At 37.6% G+C, this 23,823-nt stretch overlaps 1 protein-coding gene across 1 annotated transcript in view; it reads left to right on the top strand.

The window, feature by feature from the left end:
* Positions 1-1,501: 1,501 nt before the first annotated feature.
* LOC140166994 (uncharacterized) overlaps positions 1,502-23,823 on the top strand; it is a 60,743-nt gene continuing 38,421 nt past the window's right edge. The window contains exons 1-8 of the mRNA XM_072190475.1: positions 1,502-1,600; positions 9,042-9,093; positions 11,067-11,283; positions 14,606-14,859; positions 15,987-16,245; positions 19,651-19,880; positions 21,568-21,906; positions 22,931-23,089. Coding sequence (XP_072046576.1) covers positions 1,502-1,600; positions 9,042-9,093; positions 11,067-11,283; positions 14,606-14,859; positions 15,987-16,245; positions 19,651-19,880; positions 21,568-21,906; positions 22,931-23,089 — 1,609 coding nt within the window. The remainder of the gene's footprint in view (positions 1,601-9,041; positions 9,094-11,066; positions 11,284-14,605; positions 14,860-15,986; positions 16,246-19,650; positions 19,881-21,567; positions 21,907-22,930; positions 23,090-23,823) is intronic.

Genomic DNA, 23,823 nt, shown 5'->3' on the forward strand with positions numbered 1-23,823 from the left:
CCCTCCCAAGACTTCTCACAGAGGTGAATCTGTCCCTCCCCAACCCCCTCCCCTCTTTGGATACGCCACTATTTCTATACCAATCTCCTTCTTAAAATAAAATTAAATGGAAATTTCTTAAAAACAACCTTTATAGGCCTATACTTATACTTACATGTATACGTATAGCGATTACCATTATACGGTGTAATATAGATAATGTATATGGACTGGAAATGGCAGCCTTCATACATTCTAATGTGTAATCGATCACCAAGAGCATTCAATTTATTTAAATGAAACACCTATCGTCAGGTGGGTGGTAAAGATGATTGCATCGACAGCTAAAGCCTCCTTATAGTCTTTACTTCAGACCCACACAAGCACACATTTGGAATACATGAGTACAATGGTACCACTTTACACATGACTGCCCTTACACATGACTGTAGTGTGGTCACTTATTGATACTCGCCTGTTGTGTAGAGCGTTAATATGATGCCGGATCAGTCACCAATTTAATGGCGGAACCCTTTATTCGAAACAATGGTACCACTTTTATGAATAGCCTGTCGCAACTTCTAATCGGCATCAAACGAACAAAAGATTATATAATCTATTGCGACACTATTTCTATTTAAAACCTCTTTGGTTAGGTACCCGTCGGATATGAAAGTGTGACAAGAGGCGGATTTCATAATTTGGGATATAGCCAAACTATGCATATAAAACGTACGAGGATTGCAAAACAGCTACTTACTTATTCACGAGCATCATTTAAATGCTTGATTTTATCAAAGGCGCTGTTCACTGGTGATCTAGCTGAGCTTAGTTGCTCGTACCACCAATACCTCTAGCGCCTCCACCATGACAACGAGTTAATTCGTTTTATTTATACAGTGTCAATTACTTATTTAAACTACCTTATTATTTATTTATGCAATTGGTAGTGTGATAAATTTGCCTTTGTATTACAGCTATAAGAATATTGATTAAAACAATAAGAATCTTTATCGTTCGTCGCCTGTTTATAAAAACGTGTTTTGTGAATTCGTCAGTAGCCTTGGTCTTTACTTTTAATGTTTATTAAGGTCCGTTCATACTACCACCTAATAGTGCGAGACGTTGCTTTACGATGTGGTGCGTTGTCGCACTGCATCATACTGCAAACTACTGCATTGCGATATCGCAATAAAGTTAAATACATTTTAACTTGTAAATGTGACGCGGTAAAAAGTAATCGATATAGTTGCAGCAAAAAGTAATCGATATATTGGCATCGCAAAGCAACGCATCGCAAATGCGGTGGTAGTATGGACGGACCTTTAGACTCTGGGCTCGAAAAGAAACTTACAATTTTTCATATGGTTATATCGTAAAAATCTGTCAATCAAAATGAACAAAATTACACAGGATTACTTCAATACTCTATTCTAATGACATGTCCATATCCAAACGGTTACCTTCCCATGGCTGACACAACTGAAAAATGCACTGGCATGGAACCGCTTGTTGTATCATAATGTCACAGCCTCGAAATGTCTTCAACATAGAGTTTAAGGCACGTGAAGAATTCCAAATGAATGAAGGTATTCATGAGAGAGTGTTGGGACGCAAGGGCGTATATTTACCTATGTCGGAGTGAGCCGTTTATGTTCGTTGGGTACGAGTGTTATTTTTGGAAGGCAAGACAGGAAAGTTCCTATTGCTGTTACAATTGCTTTACACACGCATCAAATGGGCTATGACATGTGGTCCAGGAAGCTGTTTCATGTCAGTGTATTTTGCTGTTGTGTCAGTTAAGCAACTGCTTGGTTACTGACATGTGTTTAGAGTGTAATTTTGGTTCTTTTTGATGGACGGGATTTTAAGATATGGCCTTGTAAAAAGTTTCTTTTTGATCCCAGTCTTGAATGAAACGTTTGGTACATTGTTTCAGGAATTTAAGGTTCTTAAGGGTATACGAGGTATTGTTGGTCGAAGCAGCCAAAAAATCGATCCTCATTATCTGAATCAATATATTATTGAAAAATTACACTTTGGTGTTTTGCAAAAGGTCATTCTACAAATCATATACTTTGAAAACTTGTTTAATTTATTGTTGTTAATAAGTTATGTACGTTTTACAAAAGTGTTGTTGTTTCAGCCCTCTTTACAACATAACTCAAGAACCACAGGACCTGCAAAAGTATATCTGTGACATTTGAATTCTTGGATGCACCCGATACAGACAACAGTACCATTGACCAATAGATACTACATACAAATAGTAACCATTGGCCAATGTGCAAAATTATATGTTCCATATACTGCCGTGTATGCAGTACCCATTACCCAATGTTACTAACATATGCGGCAGTTTATGAGAAAAAGTGATAGCGCCCTCTGTTGTTATTAATCGTATTTAATACGTATTTACAACGTTGTGAATAAATATTTGACACCATAGAATATAAAAACTAGTAATTTGATAAGTTAAAATAAGATCAAAACAAGCAGGGTTGCCAAACCCGCGATTTGGTAGCCCAATTGGGCGACTTTTGAAACAAGGCCGAAGGCCGGAGACCGCTCCCCACAAGGCCGCAGGTCCGAAGGACCGAGGCCGGTAGCTCCATCTTCAACTAACCGCCGTAAGTGAGTTTGTTTTTATAGGGCTATATTTACCCCATAATTTCCCTCATTCTTCAGGCCCTGCCCTCTATCGGGTGTTAATTTAAAGTTTAAGCTTGATTGCTATTGTTTCTTTGTAAGCCTGCGGCGCAACCTTGAACAATATTGTTTCTTTGTAAGCCTGCGGCGCAACCTTGAATAATATTGTCCTTGAGATAACGCCCCGTAGCCACCCCCAGCCAGCCCCATACCTCATTTCGATTTTTAACATACCCATATCCTCCTCTTTATATTCCACAGTGTCGCACATTATCTCAAATAATCATTCACTACATTCGCTATTTAAAATGTTAGTAACATTGGGAAATTGGTACTGCATACACGGCAGTATATGGAACATATAATTTTGCACATTGGCCAATTGTTACTATTTGTATGTAGTACCTATTGGTCAATGTGTACTATTGTCTGTATAGGATGATTCTTCTACACGCTCGCTAATAATTGAGCAATGCAATTTTTGCTAAAGCTCGCTAAAATTCGCGAGATGCTGTGAACTACTTTTTTTTGCTGTTTCGATCAACAATACATCGTATACCCTTAAAGTAAACATTTGGTCCATGATGGTACTATCCATTAGTCTGTGGTACTATCAGCTTCACAAAGCCATGTTGGTTCATTGCTGGACTTTTATTGTTTTTCCAAACATACACACCTTAACGTACATCCCAAACCCGTTTGCAGACCTCCAGAAACCGAGGACGGTCCCAAATTGCAGGATGGTCCACGGTTTAAATGTGAAGTGCGGGTGTGTGTCCTCGTTTGCTAACAAACACCTACGCATCCACCCACCCACTTTCCGTATACACACCACCCACAGAAACCACAAACCCACCGACAGGGAATATACAACAATTAAGTGAGACAATAACAGGACAAACAACATATTTTTTAGAATATTTTTTATCAATATGCAGTGTTACAAATACGAGTGATGATAGTGTACACTATTACACCATCACGAACTATTTTAGCAGTATGCTTCGACTATATTTATAAATACGTTTTTATAAATACGCACGTGACCCATGGGTACGACATACCAAGACCAGCAAGCGTGACCAAACCCTCATGCATTGACCACTATACAGAAAAGGAAAGGAACTCTGTAGATAAATATTATCAACTTTAAAGACCCATTCAGATCTGATCCCAGGGAAATGTAAAAAAAATGCTTAACAATGAATGATAAGTCATTCATGTTGTCATTTGGTATTTTTGGAATGAAATATTTGGCAAAAAACGAAGAAAACAGCAGTATCGACGAGGTTGAAGCCCTATTCAAATACATGTAGCTAATAATATTTATATACTGCCAGTATATAAATTACAGATTCATATGTATATTCCTTATTTTGTCTTAAATACACAGCTTTCAGCTGGACCACTAGCAGTCTATGTTAGCACATCTATGACAATGACGAATGTACCAAAATCTGAATTTTGATGATCTTTATGATCGTCCGGATGAGCAAATCACTGAATGTGCCGTTAAGTATTAATTGAATAGCAAAATTATAACACATGGGGAACTTCGAATTTGAATGTTATCAAAAACAACATTTTGAAAGTATTTGACTACGGAAAAATATTTAACGACGGAAACGTTTACAATATAATCACAAAGTTGAACAAAATAGACAATTTTGCTGCACAGTAGTCTCATGTTGTTCCGCCTTTACATTCAAATGTATGGAAAGACCACCCGCTATGTAGAAGGGGTGGTCACGTGCGTATTTATAAACACGTATTTATAAATATAGTCGAAGCATACTGTTTAAGGTTGATTTATCAAATATGAAATGCACAACTTGTAGGAATGTTTAATTGATTTACAATCCATGTAACAAGGCAAGCGCAATTAAGGGACCTATTATTTAACAATAGTAACTAAGGGACCACTCACCACCTTATTATTATTACATACATTTTCTTAGTTGTACTTGCCACAGCTGGATATATTCTCAGTCTTTAGTCGGTAAACTTCATCCTGGGTGAAGCGCTGTTCTGAATCATCCACCGTGTTTTGTTTAAATGTGAAGAAAATGTGATATTACCATAATATGAAAAAAAAATATATCAACAAGGAAATTTTATTTGTACTTGACGGAGAAGTAGATATAGGAGAAAGGAACATGTGATGATGCTCCGGGATATAATAATCATCATCGTCGGCCTGGTATGTATTTTGTTTTTATTTCGTTTGACACGCCGTCATTAAAATTATGTATTTATTTATACTACAATTATTAAAATGTGTTTTTACGCTCGTACTGTGCTTTAATTTAAACTTTGGCATTACACACGGCCCTGCACTTCTTAGATCGCCTTGATAAGAGTTCGAAGCCCTGTCGTCAACAGAGGGCAGTAAACTCGAGGTAAAGAATATCACATATCGCGCTAATGAGCTGGGCAGTAACCGTAGAAAAAGCTCGTTTCTGGCGAAAATTGACAAGTAACTTGCACAAATTTCTAGATACAGTTACTATAAGGTCGTGCGATGTATTCAAACCATTTGTTAACCATTTCTTTTTAAGGAGCAATAATTATTTATCATGAATATTATTGTCATGTTGATGACATCATAGTTACTCGCATTTTGTTCATTTTTAAATTTTGAAACATTTAACGCTCAAAAGTCACACAAAATCAATCACATATATTTTTCTTTATTTCACCAGAGTGTCCTTGCCAAGATTCTTGCATCGGACCATGCGCTTTCTCAAGAAAGTGTTAGGTCACTTCTGTACAAATCTTATAATTTGTTTCATGCATACAAATAGCGATGCACGTTTTTGTTGTGTTTTTGATAGGTTTTCATGTCCGATTTTAACGATAAAACATTATTCCCTATAGAAAAACAATATGGCAAAACATACAACAGTTTGTAACATTCTCCATGAACTTAACCATCTATGTTTGTGATGTAATTAACGTGTGTAATGAGATTTTCTCTTTCTGAATCTGACTTGTAAAATATTATTTTTCATCACAATTTCTCATCAAATTCATACATTTCTGGATCAAAAGTCAGGTAAAACACTTTGTGGTTTTGAAATTTGGTTTAGAAATAACGCTTATAAAATCATTTGGGCTGATCAAGCAGTTGCTTTTTATGATTTTCAAGGCAATATTATGCATAAATGATGAATCTGCATGTACATAATTTTTCACTTCAGTAAGCTCGTCTTTTGACCAACGTTCATTATTGATCACGGGTTATATTGTATGCGATTGACATCAAAGAACCACATGTGTATGAGCTTGTGCATTGAATTGAATTGCACAATGGTTATTCAGGTTATTGATCGCTAGATGGAAGCGAACATGATACATATTACGTAAGATTCCATGCCTGTGCGGGGATTTGAACCCTAGCGACCAGAACTATGAACACTTTGAATTGTTAGCACCATGCAGGGCCGTGTACAATGAACTTAAAAACTCGAGATACAATCAAATACAAACTTACGTCGTAAGAACGTGTGTGTTCATCTCTGTCCTTAGTTTACATCAGTAAGGGTTTTCTTCTTTTCTTTATGCACTTCATTTACCCATTCAAGGTAGTAAAACAATATACCAATACAGGGTGTATCAAAATGATTGGTACCCATCAATATCCACTGAGCAAGACTCCCACATCAAAATTCAGTTTAATATCCACCTTATGTTATAAAAGGTCATAAAACTGTAATTTGTAGTCATTTCAAGAGGATCTAATGTTGAATGTGGAAGATGCAGGTGTTTCATCAGACATCAAAGGTGACGGGTACCAATCATTTTGATACACCCTGTACATTGGGGCGATTCCAATCGTTTGTGATACATAAATTAACAGTGGCTAATTCGAAAATTAATAAATGTTCGTAAATGCCCGTTGTCCAGTTACAAGTATTAATTGGCAGTGATTGTTTGACAATCCTGTTGACAAATAATGAAACCAAAACATTTAGGCGTTTTGGTTTCGTATCCTATTCGTATCTTTTGTTAGCCTATGCCATAGTCGATTTTTGATAAATAAAAATACGTTATTAATCATGATGAACGCATTCAGTTAAACTCGAAATTATACTGATATCTATTACATCAAAATACTAGTATAAAATGGTTATGAAAAAGTTTATATAATTATATTTGTGACAGTAAAAGTAAAGTATACGTAGGCTTATATTATTGAATGCAACATATCATAATGGCATAACTAATTTATAATGGCACTTCAATACTGAACAATTCTAATTTTAGAATCTGCCAGTTTATAACGAGTTAAAAATCGACTATGGACTTTCACTTTTAAGCAGAACTTTACCCAGGGACTTCGTTCTCTAAAACACACTGTCAATCAACTTGTTTATCTAACCAAAAGACTAAGCATGGTGGTACAATACGCGCTAGATGCGTACGTTCATCCACCAACTTTCGCGCCAGCACAAAAGCGCCGCATTGCAAAGATAGATGTGTACCATGTATAGTTAATGGTAATGGTACGTGTCGGGAGGATTTAAACAATAACGAGATGTGGGCGACCAATCACAAGCCAGATTCATTTAAAGATGCATTACATCATGACCAATTTTAGAAATTGGCCTAACTCTCCATAGAGTGCCATGTTAAAAATGTTAACCGCAATCCAAAGTCAGTAGTCCACTTGGGAAGCTAACATACAGAGGGAGTATGGTGACTGAAAAGATGATCAGTTGTGAAAATCTATCAATTGTGCACAAATTAATTAAATCGGAGTTTTAAGCTTAAATGCAATATCCAGAGTATGCACAATCATAACAATGGGCAAGTGGACTACGGAGTAGTCTAATCTTTTGTTGGAGTTACAAAAAAGTGATCAGACACTAATCCGATACTGAAAACATAGAGGGACACAATGGATGTTGACAATGAGATGGAATAAATTTCATACATAAAAGAACTAACTATGAAACCAAAATCAAATATTTCAACTGAGCCATTGTGTATCGGATTCACGTGTGAGTATCCGTATTGAACACGGGATATAAACTACGTTGTTTACATTGATGATATACTTCAGAGGACAGAATATCCAGAATGCCATATTTATTACCACGGGACACCATACCTTTACCTATCGGGTGGTGCATTTCCAAACTTCTTTGCAAAGTATTGTTGCAACGAACGCTAATATTGGAAATTTAATATACTGATGATAATAGGTGTTTAAAACCATTATCTTACTTCAGAGTTTCAAGTTCAAGTTAAGTTAAAAGCATATCATTTTGATTAAAGAAAGTGTTGTGAGAATATTAACATATTTGATTCATCTTATAGCCACGAATAATGGCAAATCTTAAGGTGGTACTACAGCCCTTGATAAATTTGTGACTATTTTTGCATTTTTCTCAAAAAATAATAACACACAGGTAACAATAGGGGCAAGGAATCCAGTTACTACATTGGAATTTCAGTGACCCAAGACAAGCGGTACGTTAAAAGAGGTACCGCTAGAATGTACCTCATTTCTTAACATAAATGAACCACATGTCTTGAATCACTGAAATGTCAGTGAAGTAATTGGATTCCTTGCCCCTATAATATACATAACTTTTGCTACCAGTCTGTAGTTATTTTTTGAGAAAAATGCAAACAAAATTAGTCAGGAGTGTAGTACCACCTGAAGGTAACCTCTGAGGCCATGTTTTTACATATCATTAAAACAAAATATTTTGAGTACGTTAGATAGTTATAAAATATAGGATAAATGCCTTAAAATTGAATATATGAATACAAAACCCACCCAAGTCCATACTTCGGCCAAATTGAGTTAAGCATGGGAAAGTGTTGCTTTACATAGGCCTGTCATATGTATGAAAGAACAACTAAAATTCATCCTCTGTGTCTATTGAGCATGTGAAAAATAGCATGTATGAAAGAATCAACCCAAGTCCATGATTTGAGTCTTGTAGCACATTGATTGAAATCCAGTATGTATAAAAGTCCACTTGTAACACATTCATTGCTGGAGAGTGACTTTTGAAAAAAAAGGGGTTTAATCAAGGAAAGTGTGTGGTTTATATTACATGGCAGAATGCTTATCAACATTATACATAACTGTGTGCTTTATTTTGTATTATCTTACTAGTGGTAATCTCATTCCAACATTATTGTCTTTGTATATGATTCAAAAAATCACCCAAGTCCAGAATTTAAAATGAACCCCACGAAGTCCCTGAAATGCTAATCGGCATACCTAATACAGTTTAACCCACCCATTTGCACGTACAACTTACCATATTGACCAAGTAAATCTAACTGAAGGAATTAAAATGATACACAGGTTTTTTTTCTCAAAATCACTTTCCATGGACTTGGGTAGGTTTTGGATTCATGTATTCAATTCCAAACTTTTGTTTGATTTGCAGGTTATACAAAATGTCGAGTTTGTAACATCACCAGGAGTTGCAAGTTGTTCAGGTCAGAAAACTAAAGACTGCACAAAAAGTAACGCAGCTGTTATAAATACACCTATAGCGTCAGAACTTTTAAGTGTGTTCATAATATTTCAACATAGAAAGTAGGATGATTTATTTACGCGCATTATGATACCCCATTTGTACAATTTCGTTTAATATTAACAACGCAGCACATTTTTAAAGATAAATACCCGAATTAAAAAGTTGCAGCTATTTGTATTGATTTGAAGTCAGCGCGACGATAAATGGACGGTTTTACGTGCCACAATGCTTGCGTAATTAACCATTGATCGCTGTAAACTGCAACTTTTAAATCCGGGTATGTTTCTTTAAAGGCACTACTGTTTTGTTAATATTGAACGACATTTGACAAACGGGGTATCAAAATGCGCGTAAATAAATCATCCTTCTTGTAGAAATATTGTGGAAACAATTATTAGTTCTGAAACTATAGTCGTATTTATTACAGCTGTGTTACCTTTTGTGCAGACTTTATATTTTGTAATATTAAACAGTGATAGCTTAGACGATTGAAAATATTCGTCATGATACTCATGGGCGGTAACAATTAAAGCAGGGAGCTGTAAAAATGGAGGGTCCACGAAAGTTTCATGTAATCATAATCCGATTCACCCTTTCTTCTTCTTTGAACGCGCTAGTACTGATAAGGGATCATGAAAAGCACATTAAAAAAAATAGCCACACTATTTATTGTGAAGTTGTGTTATACGGTCATTGATACAGTTGGCTGCACATGCTTCGAAAAAGTGACAAAACGAAACTAACCTCTACACGACCCGTACCGGAAACAATTTATCAAAAGATATTTTGCAGTGAAGTAATAAGTACAGATAATGTACACATACTTCGTCATTTTTGTATTAAAAGAAATTTACGCAGATCAAAATTGAACTATTTTTGTCACAGTTACCAGTGTGCTTCGACTATATGTATAAATACGTATTTATAAATACGTACGTGACAACCTCCGCGCTGCCATAATAGCTTGTAGACAGTAGGTCTGGAAGTGCCTTCGACACATCGGGTGGTCTTCCTGTACATTTTAATGCAAAGGCGGTAAACAACACCAGTCTCTGCAGCAAAATTGTGTATTTTTTCAACTTTGTTTTATTATTGTAAACCTTTTTTCATCGATAAATATTTTTTCCGTCGGCAAGTACTTTCAAATTGTTTTTTTTGTGATAACATATTACAAATTCGGAATCTCCCCATGTGAAATAATTTTGCTACTTAATTAATACTTAAATTTGATGAAGAGTTCCTATCCTTTTCTGTATAGTTTTCAATGGCATGAGGATTTGATCACGCTTGCTTGTCTTAATATGTCGTGCCCATGGGTCACGTGCGTATTTATAAATACGTATAAATATAGATGAGGTGACCTCAATGTTTATCAACAAAGGCAAGGGACTGGTATATCTTTATGCTTGAATGAACCCCATGCAACCACTACACTGTTCAATTGCCTTATTGTGATGAGGCGGGAGTTTTAAAAACACGAGCCCTGAATAAAATATGATGCGCACGCATACATTACTGCCAGGAAAAAACAATGGAAATTGTGATGATGCGTGCGCATACTGTCAGGCATTGACGTCAGAAGTCACATCATCTATAGTCGAAGGTAGCTAGTTATGTCGATTTGTCCCGTCATGGGGTAAAAGTTGTTATTTCTATCTTTCTTGTGTGAAAAATAGTTTGGGAAATCGCAACCTCTCTATTTTTAAAAGGCTTCTTAGGAACACGAACCATCTATAGAGTGTCCCTGAAAGAACCAGACTGAAACTTTTAATTTTTCAGTATTTTAAATAATTGATGTTCAAGCTATCGCATACTTTATACCCCAATATTAAGGTTGCGACGGTAAGTTCTTTCAAGAACGCCCTGTACCACATCGGTCACTTTCTACAACCCCGGTCTAAACATACCTCTATATTTTTATCACAAAACTAGAGCCTCCACCGTTTGATTGTACATTACTCGATGCAGCAGCTTTCAGTAACGCAGATGAAACCAAATGCTACTTACCTGATCTCACGCAGACGAGGACTTGGGAAGAGTCTGTTTCTTATTGCCAGAATCTAAATCTACACAGCTATGATTGGCATCTTATAAACCCGAAAAATAACGATGAAAATGGACTCCTGAAGACCAAATTCACGGAATATGCGTAAGCAATTATCCTATTTTAGGTTACCACTATCGAAACTCAGATGTGATTTTATAGCATCATTTTCAGATGACCTGCAAGAAAATAGAGCCTAATCATGCACCACCCAGCTCTAATAAGTCGTATATAACTAAACGACTAATAGCTAGATACCCACGTATACATGTGACACTTTCCATTTATGACGTTTCACTTAAATATCAGGTTAATGAAGAATAACATTATCTTTCTTCTTTTTTCCCTTCTTCTTCTTAGCGTGTCCAAGCGCAGGGTCAAATGCGCCCGAGCCAATAGCTGACGCAGTGACGAGCAGAATCGTTGAATTCAGCTAGGTCCTCATGTGTGCAGTGTTGCCCCATCTGTGGACACACCAACAGGTGTTCCATAGTCTGTGGAACCGTTCCACACTCACAGGTAGTGTTTTGCCCTTCTGGTAGGTAGCCCCATTTCTGCAAAGCGACCTTGCACCTTCCGACCCCTGATCTTAGTCTGTTGAGACACCGCCACTCAGACCATGTGGAATCAGCTCCAGGTGGTAGCTGCTCACTGGGTTGCAGTCCCATAGCTGGTGAATTGGGAAATCTCTCTTTCCACAGGGTGAGTCTTTCCGCTTCCTTGGAGACTGTCCCAAGAGGATGCACTTTGCTTAGGAATCTTCCCCTGGATGTAAGGCGTTTGGGTGCAGCAGTCTGGTTGAACATGGTGTGCTTCATACCAGTGGTCTGACGCTCACGCTCTCGCATGCTGGTCACTTGCCGACGTACATCTGGAGGGGCTATAGCAGCTAAGGTGTAGAGACTTTCCGTTGGTGTTGATCGAAGGCATCCAGTGATAAGTCGGCAGCATGAGTTGAGTGCTGGGTCCACCTTCTTGGCATGAGTTGATCTTCCCCACACTGGGCAGGCATATTCAGCACTAGAGTAGCATAAGGCCAAGGCTGTTGATCTGAGAGTGTCTGGTCGAGGTCCCCATCTGGATCCAGTGAGCTTGTTCAAAATGTTGTTTCGTGAACAAACTTTGCTCCTTGTCTTCTCAATGTGGGTCTTGTATGAGAGTGTGCGGTCGAGAGTGACTCCCAGATAAACGGGCGTTTCACAGTGCTCTAGTGTGGTTCCAGACCAGGTCACCTTCAGTTGACGTTTAGCTTCACGGTTGCGGAGGTGGAAAGCACACACCTGTGTCTTGGATGGGTTGGCACGGAGGTAGTTTTCCTCATAGTATGGCGTGACCTCATCCAGGGCTTTGGAGCCTCTGTTCCACAACAGTGAAGTCGGTGTGTTGTGCACTGATGCCAAGATCGTCTGCATATATGAAGCGTTGGGTGTCTTCACTTCTCGGTAGCCCATTCCCGAGTCTTCGCCACCGGCTCTTCTTGTCTCCAAGCTGAACAAAGAACATCCGTCAGGTGGATATCTTTGGTTAGCTCCAGGATTTTGCTCCGGTTACCAATCCTTCCTCAAATCCATCCTCAATGTGCTGGGTAAGGTTGAGAACTTGGCTTGTTGTTGACTTGCCAGGGCGGAAACCTGCTTGTTCTGGAATGCGTTGTTCGTCTACCACAGGTGCCAGTCTGTTGAGCAGGAGGCGTTCGAACTTCAACAACACAAATAAACATATTTATTGATTATATCTCTGGATATGATTTTGGGAAGGCCTTTGCAATATAACCCTTCATAGGTCATGTCGATTGGAACATCGTTACTGCGCACGGTGCAATATTAAAGGATGTGCGCATCGGTTGTAATGTATAGGTAAATGTGCAGAGGCTTTCAGGGGGCGCAACACTTATTCAGCGTCCCGTAGAAACACGTGTGAATTCGGCCTATCAAGCACCATTTCTATCGTCCTGCAATACTCGGCAAAATAAATTTGGTAATTTCCACAAATGGAACCATCACAATTCCAAACTTCCACTTAATACTGTTCACTCTGTGCTTGTTTTATCATTAAATTATTGGTACAGTGCATAATAATTAGTAGTGATAATATGGCAACTACGAGGGTTGGTCAATAATATCCCGCAACAATTAGACATACCTTTCGAAATTTAATATTCATTTCAGTGCCTCTCTATGGTGTGCTACTTTGATTACAAACCTTTTGAAAAGTAAGGGTTCATTAAGAAAGAAATGTTTGTGATTTCACCACTGGGACCTCCCTTTTTAATAATCAGAAGATACCCAATCGAACCAGGTACCATTTGTTAAATTTTGTCATCGATTAATCTTTCTCTCTCTTATTATGTAAAGAACAATCGGTGATAAAGCCTACTCAAATTGGATATATTCAACATGATCCCATATCTTTAATAAAAATGGTATAGGTCTAAAAAGAGTACAGCATCATTTCTATGTTATCAGTCTACAAAGTCGCAAAAACCGCACCAGACTCCATACTTTTGTTCTCGAGATATTTGGAAATATGTAACAACACCTCAATTTGGCGCCAGATGTTCTTGACTATTTTTCACCATAAATCAGATAGTGTCCATACGCTACTGTGTTTATGCTCATGTAATTACGTAATCAAGTATTGAACATCGCTAATAGAGGGTATTCAATACTACGTCACTTATGACAGAGTCATCTCATTTAAATAAAATTCTGTCCTCCATAAGGTAACACGGGGGAATTCGCATGATAATGCAATAAAACAGGTGATAGGTATGAATAGTTATGGATTCGATCTAGAGACCTGTCCCTCTGTCATCTTAACCCATCTTAGAACTGTCCTCCAGCATGGCTGCCATTTCAATTATTATACGGTTCCGGTTGGTTTATTACACACTCTCTATACATTATGTGTTTTGAAAGACAAAAGTACAAACTTGCATTTAGCGTAAGTAACGTATGAGCGGAGGAGATACACCATAGTTGCGGGAACTTATTGACCAGTCCTCGTATTATTGTAGCCATAACTTGGCTCAGTATAAAGCTGCCTTTTGTGACAGGGATTGTCTGGGTTACCTTCATGATTTTATACCACCACAAGTAGTTTAAAACATAAGGCAGCTAATACTGTGAACTCTAATATGTAATTTATAATAGCTGACTACAGGAGTTAACGCTTAAATTTTAGGCCCACGGTGGACCCCATAGACGACTTCGGAATGAATTTAAATTTTGTGGAGGGTAATATTTTAACAAGTGGCACATTTTAAGACTAGGTACAAAAAATTTGATTGACATTGGGCATTAAAAACATGCACAGAATAGAAATGCGAGCAAAAGCAAAATTGAGGGCGTCGCTCTGGAGCAAATCACTATGGCTTCCAACTGCCTGTTGCATAGTGAAATCACATTCTCACATTCTTGCTTCACAGCACATCTCCAGCAGAATGGTGGATTGGTCAGAATGATCGATTCAGTGAATTAGTATTCAAAAATCTGAACGATCCAGAAGAGTGTCCTGGTGTATTTCTTGACTGGCGTATCAATTCTCAGAGTCAACCTAATGGTGGGATTGATGGCCAAGCAGATGAAGATTGTATTACTTTCCAACAAATGGACAATTACCGTGCATTACAAGACAAAGATTGTACCCATAATTTCGGTGTGCTATGCAAGGCAGCTACAGGTAAGCCGCTGTGAATCAGGTTTTCGGAATCGGAGGTGGGGGTTGGGGGGGGGCAACATGTAAATGTACCGATGGAATTGTGTGTTTTTTGCCGACGGAAGTTGTGCATTGTTGATCCAAAAGCAAACATTTTCAAATCAAAACGGAAGGGCCGCATCCAAGATTTGAAGTATTTCGGCTACATGTACTACATCTATTTCTTCACGATGCATAAGCAATGCACACAAAATTGTCTATTCTTGACCCCCATATTTTTACCAACGTCCTTCGTGTACCGACGGCCTTAGATGAACAGACGGTCGGGGGTGGGGGTGGGGGCGTTTCCTCACTGGCTACGCCACTCCTGTGAATGTTATCAGTGAAATTGAATTATGAGAAAAGCGACTGAAATTACGTCATGATTCAAGATTATGTATCTTAGGTCTTGTCAAAAGGTGCCATATTGCAGGAGGGTTATGATATATGTGCCCTGAGTAATTTGATTTGATCATTTATCTTTTATTACAAGTAAAATTCATTTCATGAGAGAGTTGAGATTTTGGGGAATCACCCTCTCATGCATCAAGTTGATCAAAAACTTATATATAGAATTATATATAATTTTGGATTGTTGGGGATCCCTGTTATCTAGAATGTTCATTGTATTGCACCACTGTTTATCTATGCATAGTGCGGGGCAAAGATTTTTTGGCAAACCATGAAAATACGCGGTAATTGCGTAGCAGTCTCGCCTGTCGCATTTCATGGAACAATCGGCCCTCATTACCGGATGAGGCGGAGACTTTGACTTGTGGTACGCGCTCTGTTTTATCTTACTCCTCTGTGCATAACTCATAATTCTTGAACAGCCCCTTTATGGCTTTCACCCTACATACGCCACGACGTTACACTCAACGTTAGCGACCATCGTTAATGCGCACGGTGACTGCGTGGTAACGATTACGTAGTAACGCATCAGCGTTACGTATGGAAGCTATCGGGATTGTCGTTTCTCATTTTACCATACTTGGTCTATTCCAGCGGCCACATCCGTTTGCATTTTCCCATGACGAGAAACTTATAGCTTCCTGTCATACCAGATGTAATGTATCTGCCATATTGAGTAAGTTTTTTTCTTTTATACATAGATTCTCCAAGCCACTGTTTATCTCTGCATGCGGCGGCAATTCCAAACACTGTAGGAGATCCGCAATCGTGTTACATCGCCAAAAACTCTTACTTAGGACAAACTGGCGTTCGAGCAACCTTCACTGAGGCTGTCACATTCTGCAGTAATTTGGCGCTAGGTGGATTGGATTGGGCGGTACCAGATGTTAGAGATCTAGTTGAAGTCAATTTTCTTAGAGATACGACTGCAAATGGTGGCGCTGGATTGCCTTTCGATAGGTAAAATATTGGATAGTAATTTTTGTTGTATGATTTGCATATAGGTAAATGGGGGGATTTAAGGGTGCGAGCCCCCTCCTTATTTTTTCAAACCATCAACAAAATTAAGCCAACCTTTTCAGGCTGTTAAAGGGGGTGGCAAACTTTACTTCTTCTCCAGCATCCGGATAGGAGCGACCTGGGTATGTCATTGTAACACTGTAAAACGTCATTATGGTTGGCTTTTAGTTTTTTTTAATCAAGCAAAGGACCGGAAGGTTTTGATCTAAAAACAAGCGCTTATGATAATATCTCTTGAATATTAAAGCCGGCAAATAAATAAACCACTTGGATGTTGATCAATAACTTTATCAACTAAAGGTCAACGAATAAAATATCATACAAGCGTTATTGTATAAGATTCCAACACAAATTTGTAAAAACAATGTTGTATATATCACTTATTTGAGTCAGACACCACCTTCAATATACACCTACAAACATTATAATTCTGTAAAAACTTCTTGAGAGTGGTTTGCGGATTAGCCGGTACCTCGCAGTAAACTTTGAGGAAAATACGTAGGATAAACATTTCATGGATTAAATAAATGAAATAGGATGTCAGCCTTTATAAATAGCGCCTTTTTAACTTGTTCAAAGTGTAAAAAAAAACTTATACTCCTACGCTACTCAAGTATGGTACACTCACCGGAGCGCTTACACCGGGTCAACCGGCGTCTTCAGCGGATGTTATTGCTCTGAAGATGTGTACATCTGTTACCTCATCAGGGATGTTTCAACCACATCGCTAGCAACAACAAATCTTCAGAGCAATAACATCTGCTGAAGACGACAGTTGACCTGGTGAAAGCGCTCCGGTGAGTGTACCAAATTTGAGTAGCGTAGAAGTATAATTTTGCTTTCTATTTCCGTTTACCGCTACATATGAATATACATCATTGTTCAAAGTGCTTTACAATTTATTCTGTATATGGTCAATTCCAGCCAAACCGGGACAAAATTCTCTCTGGGGGCCATTTTGAAAATGTTTTCCTTTTCAATTCTAGACTTATCAAATGAGACGATCATATCTAGTGAATCATCAGGTGGAAGTGCCATCGGATTGAAAAATAACTTTTCTTGCCAGACCAAATAAAGTGTTAAATGCGCATATGCATGTTACCCACGAATTCAAGCCTTTTTTCACCTGTTGTACGCATTAAAATTTCACTTTCTTTAATATCTTTCAATGTTTTATGCGTGGCTCATATACACTAGAAATCGGTGAAGACTTTGAACGTAAAATAGAATTTTATTACATATATCTACAAAGAAATATTTTGGTTATTACAAATTTTAAGAAAGAACCAGGTGTACACTTAAGATTGTTTCAATTCTTCGAACTCTTTCCAAAGTGGCTGTCATTTAACATTACTGTATTATTTCGAAAGATTAGAATAAATGCTTCATATAAATATAAAGTTAGATTTTGTATCTCGTCGCAGGATGAGGATCTCGGATGGATTCGTGGGTAACAGCGTCTGGAAAATAGCAATTCCTATTATTTTTTTTAAATAAAAATAAAAAATACTTTTCCGTATGTCAATAATTCAGGCTGAAATGGCACTAAAATGAATTTTAATCAAAATACAAACTACATGGAATATTTAGAATGGATCATTATGGCATTTTGGGTATAAAAATTTTGAGAATAATGAAGTTGCCAAATTCAAATAGACAGAGCAAACAGTTTTATATTATTATTTTAGTAAAATAATTCCACATTTTCATGCAGCAATATTCTATTAACTCGTGTTTGACAGTTCCTATGAACTAAAACACTATCAATACATTGTTAACTATAATTTAAGTAGGGATTCGTGGGTAACCAAAATGTTCGTGGGTAACATATATTTGAAGGTATGTATTGGTAAGCGGCAAAATAGAAAATATTACAGAAGGTTGGAAACCATCATGCGGTTATTCCTCCATTGTGTTTCAATGATTCCCGTTTCTCTTACCAATTGCATTTACCCAAAAAATGCAGCTTCAGTATATCTTCAAGAGGACGCTATTAAACAGGACTGTTTTGGAACCTATTTCGCATGTTTTCAAAATGTTAAGATGCATAAGAAACATATAATTTACGAGTAAATCCTTGGATTCGTGGGTAACGCCGAATTCGTGGGTAAAGCTATAAGTACTGTAGTACCGTTTGGGGTTTGCGTTTCTTAGGTGCATAAACTGTACGTACTGTAAAAATTATAGCATACCCATGGCTTGAATATGTGCTGATTTAAACTTACAATAAACAATCTCCTTGTTTTTCAAGGTTAGCATCTATTCGGGATTCGTGGGTAACAAAAGTTTAAACCGTCGTAGATTCTTTTTTAAAGCGGTGAACTTATTTTTACGATTTACAATTTTAAGCGCTTGTAAAACTAAATTCAGTGTCCAAATTCATTAAATGTTAATTTAAGTTATGGCAATTATATTTGCTGGACTCGTGGGTAACAGTTGATACGTGGGTAACGTCAAATTTGATTTTATGGAATTTTATGGGTAAAACGTATTTGCATAAAATAATCACTTGGACCTCAGAATTATAGAACGAAACTTCGTTTCATGATATAGTCATTTATGGCATATTCACTTAGTATTTTTCAGAACGATCATTTTATTTTTGATACGCGGGTAACAAAATTATTAGCCAAATTGACTTAATGGCCTCTAGAGTCCACTAGAGTCCACAAACTTTGGTGGAATTCAATCGTTTTACATAGGATGAGAGATCATGCAAACGTCTTTCTAACGGTAATAATTTCATTTTGATTGAAGGACATTCAATGACATATATGGTGCTTTATCTTTGAATTCGTGGGTAACACCAATTCATTTAAGCCATCATAACTTGTCCCCTGGTATGACTTGATAGTAAAGGCCTATATGCACAAAGAGGGCACATTGGACGTGACATGATATGCTCCATCAATAACGTGATTTCCTTTATTAATGGCATTTTAAAGTGGAAAGTTAACATAGAGAGAATTTTGTCCCGCTTTCGCTGGAATTGACCATATATTCTGAGATACATCAAAATCATTTTGCTTTTACAACCTTAGCCCAGCTCCTTTCAGCACTTTGATACCCTAGCAGCTTCCCATTACACCTGGGTGAGTAAACAAATGGTGGAAAACGCCTTGCACAAGTGCATACCACGAAAGCATAGCTGTGATTCGAACTCTCCTGAGTGAGTCAGAGCCCGTACCACTGTCCACCGTGCGATTTCTTACTTACACACGTGCGCCAATTAAATTAATTAAAAATTTACTCCACTATCATGACCAATTCATTTGCACGTATTGATCATCCTGTGATATATTGTATAATCTCTTAATTATAACCGCCTGGATATCTGTTTTTCAGCTCTATCTATTACTATGTAGGACAGAATGATAGAGACGAGGAACATGTATGGGTGTACTTGAACCAGCCTGTAGGTTGTGCACCTGTCTTTCTGGATTTCATCCAACCAAACGATATTACCGTTAATGATGATGAAGACTGCATTGCAATGCGTGCAGACGTAGGGATGACAGATTATGCATGTAATGACAACAGCATCAGCTTCTATACAATGTGTGAAATGACAATACGTAAGGCAAACCAAGGGATCAATTCAAAACTCGACCGCCGGTTGACTGCCGGTTTCCGGCAGAAACTGACGGTAATCGCCCGGAACAGGTGGTCAACCGGCGGACGAATTTTAATTTGATTGTTAAACCATTAGGGTTAGCGAGTTGTGACAGGCCAGTAGTAAAACCCGTAACTTATGTAACCGTTCCTAAGTTACAAACAAGACATACTTTTATGAGGCTTCCCTGTGGTAAATCCCTATTACTTACGAAAGGTACCGATCGTAAGTCAGTTTGATTCGTAAAGTTTAGTGAATTGGACCCCAGGTTTAATAAATTATTATACAAAAACATATAGACCAATTACATTTTAAATTCATCCAAGCTCATAGATTTAAAATTGATACGAAGGTTGGAAGGAAATTTGTTCCATGCAACTGACGATCTATAAAGGAAAGTTTTTCTTTCCAGAAGACGTTTATCGTATTGGAACAACCAAATTGTTTTGAGGTTGACCCCTTGTGTCTGAATAACTAGAACGAGTGAAAGTAAAATTTGAAGAAATATAATACTCAGGAGCAATGTGTGTGATAATTAACATAAGTAATTGATGCTCAAGCCACAGGCGTACACTATAACCAATGGCAGATTGTAATCTATCAACTGATTTGAAAATTCGAACATGTGGTGTTTGAAGTAAACACGTAGAGAACTAATACAGAAAAAAGTTGACCAAAGAGACATTGGAAAAAGGACGGTAAAGTTAGGAAAAGTGGATGTAAAGAACTAGATCGTAGTTCAATCATGGGATTTTATGTAAAGGAGGAGTGCAATGTTAGTATTAATGGTTGTAGTTTTCACATAATGGCGTATATTAGATTACTTCAAACCGTCCCCATAAGTGAAGTGTTTTACGCGACAAACCGAGCACGGATAGAGACAGTGACAAAAACAACCCTGCCCCGCAAATGTTTCACAACTTCGGAATAATTCAAAGGAAAGGTCTATCATAATCCTGGGCTCGTTAATAGAGTTCAGCAAGAAGAAAACAACGACTTTCAGTCAATGTTAGTCAGGCCCGCGATACTCCGATCGCCAGTTGGAGGACAACATGAAATAGCACCACACATTTGGATTATCGTCACCTTTTTGTACCGTCTCCTTGGCTTGTTGATGGTACAAAAATGTGACAGCACGATGGCCCAAATATGTTTATCTGATTCCGATTGTAACCAATCAGAAGTCATCTCTGGACATGTTGTGCGTCCTCCAAGTTTCTATGAGGTCAGTTCAGAGTGTCGTATTCTATTATCTCTGATTTAGTCAGTGACCAGAGTAACATAGCCTACTAAAAGTACTACACGGTAACGAGAATTGAGAAAACAATAAGCCCAATCGCCATTGTAACTTCCAGTTATTTTGGGACACTCTGACCTCTGACATATTGGGAAAATTGCTGTAATTATTATTAATTTAACGGTATCATTAAAAATATTTAAATAATTTATTTATTCAATAATAATGTTTTTTGGCTTTGTTTTCATTCTTCTAAAACATTTTAGATTATATATTGTACGCACAAAACCTATTTTTACTGAATTTTCCCAAAAGGTCAGAGGGCAAAGTGTCCCAAAACTGCAAAAACTGTCCCACAATGCATTGCAAACTTCCAATGCCGATTGGGCTTATTCACACTTATTTCTTACAGCTGATTTTCAAGTCACATCCATAACAACAGCTATCAATGTTAATGCAAATACGTATAGCATTACGTGTGTGATCACAGACTACAATCTCGATATTATAACGTGGACCCACAGAGATGTCAATGGTGAGAACCTGAACACCCTTGTTGACCAGGGAACGTACACTAATGAATACTCACAATCAGTGATGGTGTCCATCGTTAGTTCATCAACAAGCTGGTGCCAAACAACGTCCGTTCTTTCAACAACAGGATCGACGCCTCCTCGTGGTGTATACAGCTGCGTCGCAACTGCAGGTTCTGAGCAGGCTAGGGGTGAATTGTGCTACGAGGATACGCAAGGTAGGGTTGTGTTCATAATGCTCTCATTACCGTCAATCTGTCTTAAAATGGGAGGGGAACATTCGGCTTGAATTGTCAAAAAGTGGCTGAAAAGAAAGGTCATTTTGCCAAAAGATAGGGGTGGGGACCCGTCTCTCCCTCACTAGGATTGACACCCATGCTTACTCTTATTCATAAATTAGGTCCTGAAATGATTAGACACCACAGGGAAAACGAACGTGAACGCATTACGTAATCGGACGTGAACACGTGGCTACGGTGGCTTCATGGCGATATCGCGTTTTTACACGCGATATCGCCATACTTTCATTGTCGTTCATCTAACTGCGTGTTTCTACTGAGGGTAAAATTCCGTGCCATGCCGTGCCGTGCCGTGCAGTGCCGGGTAACATGCCCAGTAGAAATGACATAGGTAATCGGTTGCCGGGTCATGTGCTCGCATTTCGTGATCCATCTGTCCTGTGTTTATTGAAACTCACTCCACCGTAACCTGATTTCAAGAAAAACACGAGACGTAACTCTAGATTTGTAAATTGCAATCGCTAAATTATTTATTTATTTATTTATTTATTTATTTATTTATTTATTTATTTATTTATTTATTTATTTATTTATTTATTTATTTATTTATTTATTTATTTATTTATTTATTTATTTATTTATTTATTTATTTATTTTTTATTTTTTTATTTTTTATTTATTTATTTATTTATTTATTTCACAATATTTCAACAGGGTAACCTGCTCAATAAAAACTGATTTTCAGCAGGGCCCTGCTTAACGTATAAAACACAGTTTTACATGTTAAAAGAAAATAAATATTTACATAAACATATATAATCCATCCATAAAACCATGATTAAGAGACACGTTGACGTAAAAGGCATAAAATATGAGTATATACATTATTGAATATTTGATAAAAAGCATTAGAAACTTCCTGAATTACTTAAGAATATAAATATAAATCTGTCTGTAATAATTCCAAAGGATAATTAAGATCATATCTATCTTGATAAAGCAGGGGACGCTGAGATTCCCGCCGAGGCGTTTATGCTGGAGATTCCCTTGCAAGGGAAACCTACCTCTCAGAGCTCTAACATCCAGAATGGCGGCACTTCTGAAAAAGCAGTGGATGGCAACACGGATGGCATTTATCAATCTGGCAGCTGTACACATACAAGTAAGAAAGTTTAGTTGTCTTTGAAAATGTTTAAAAGTTGTTTTCAGTACCACTTGGGCAAGACATCCAAATAATACCCAAAAAGCTATCGGTGCACCGGTGGACTGGCTCTGTCTCCAGATAATAGTTCAGTTTATTTACGGCAAAATCTACGTTAAGCTACCACTAATAACACAACAGAATCCATTCCACATATAATACATACTTACACCCCACACCCCACATACACCCATACAATTAGCTAGGACTCGGTAGCTCAGTGGTTACAGCATTGAACTTCATAATCTGGGAGCTTGCTTGACGTGAGTAGGTTCGAGTCCTCGTCCCACCACTGTGTTGCGCCCCTGGGCAAGGCGCTTTGCTTCGCTTGCCTCACACCACCCAGGTTTAATGGGAAGATGTTAGTGGTAATCACAGATGTTGTACTGATGAATCCTGCCAAATTTGTAGGCAGCAAAAGTGGTTCCGACATATCCTAATGACGGCGGAATAAATCTAAAGCGCTTTGAGGCTGTTACGGCATAAAGTGCTAAATATTAAAATGTCTACATTTATGTTTTTTAAATAATATGCAAAACCTAACAAAAGTCCCGGAAATTGTAAGTGGTGGTCGTGGAGCAGTGCCTAATTTGCATAAATAAAAAATGGTCGGTTCAAACTTCAAAGTTGGTCAAATTCGATTAAAATCCATACCAATGTATTCCGCTCATCATAAGGATTCAGCAAAAAGTAGT

This window comes from Amphiura filiformis, chromosome 12 (genome assembly GCF_039555335.1).
Source record: "Amphiura filiformis chromosome 12, Afil_fr2py, whole genome shotgun sequence".
Lineage (NCBI taxonomy): Eukaryota > Metazoa > Echinodermata > Ophiuroidea > Amphilepidida > Amphiuridae > Amphiura > Amphiura filiformis.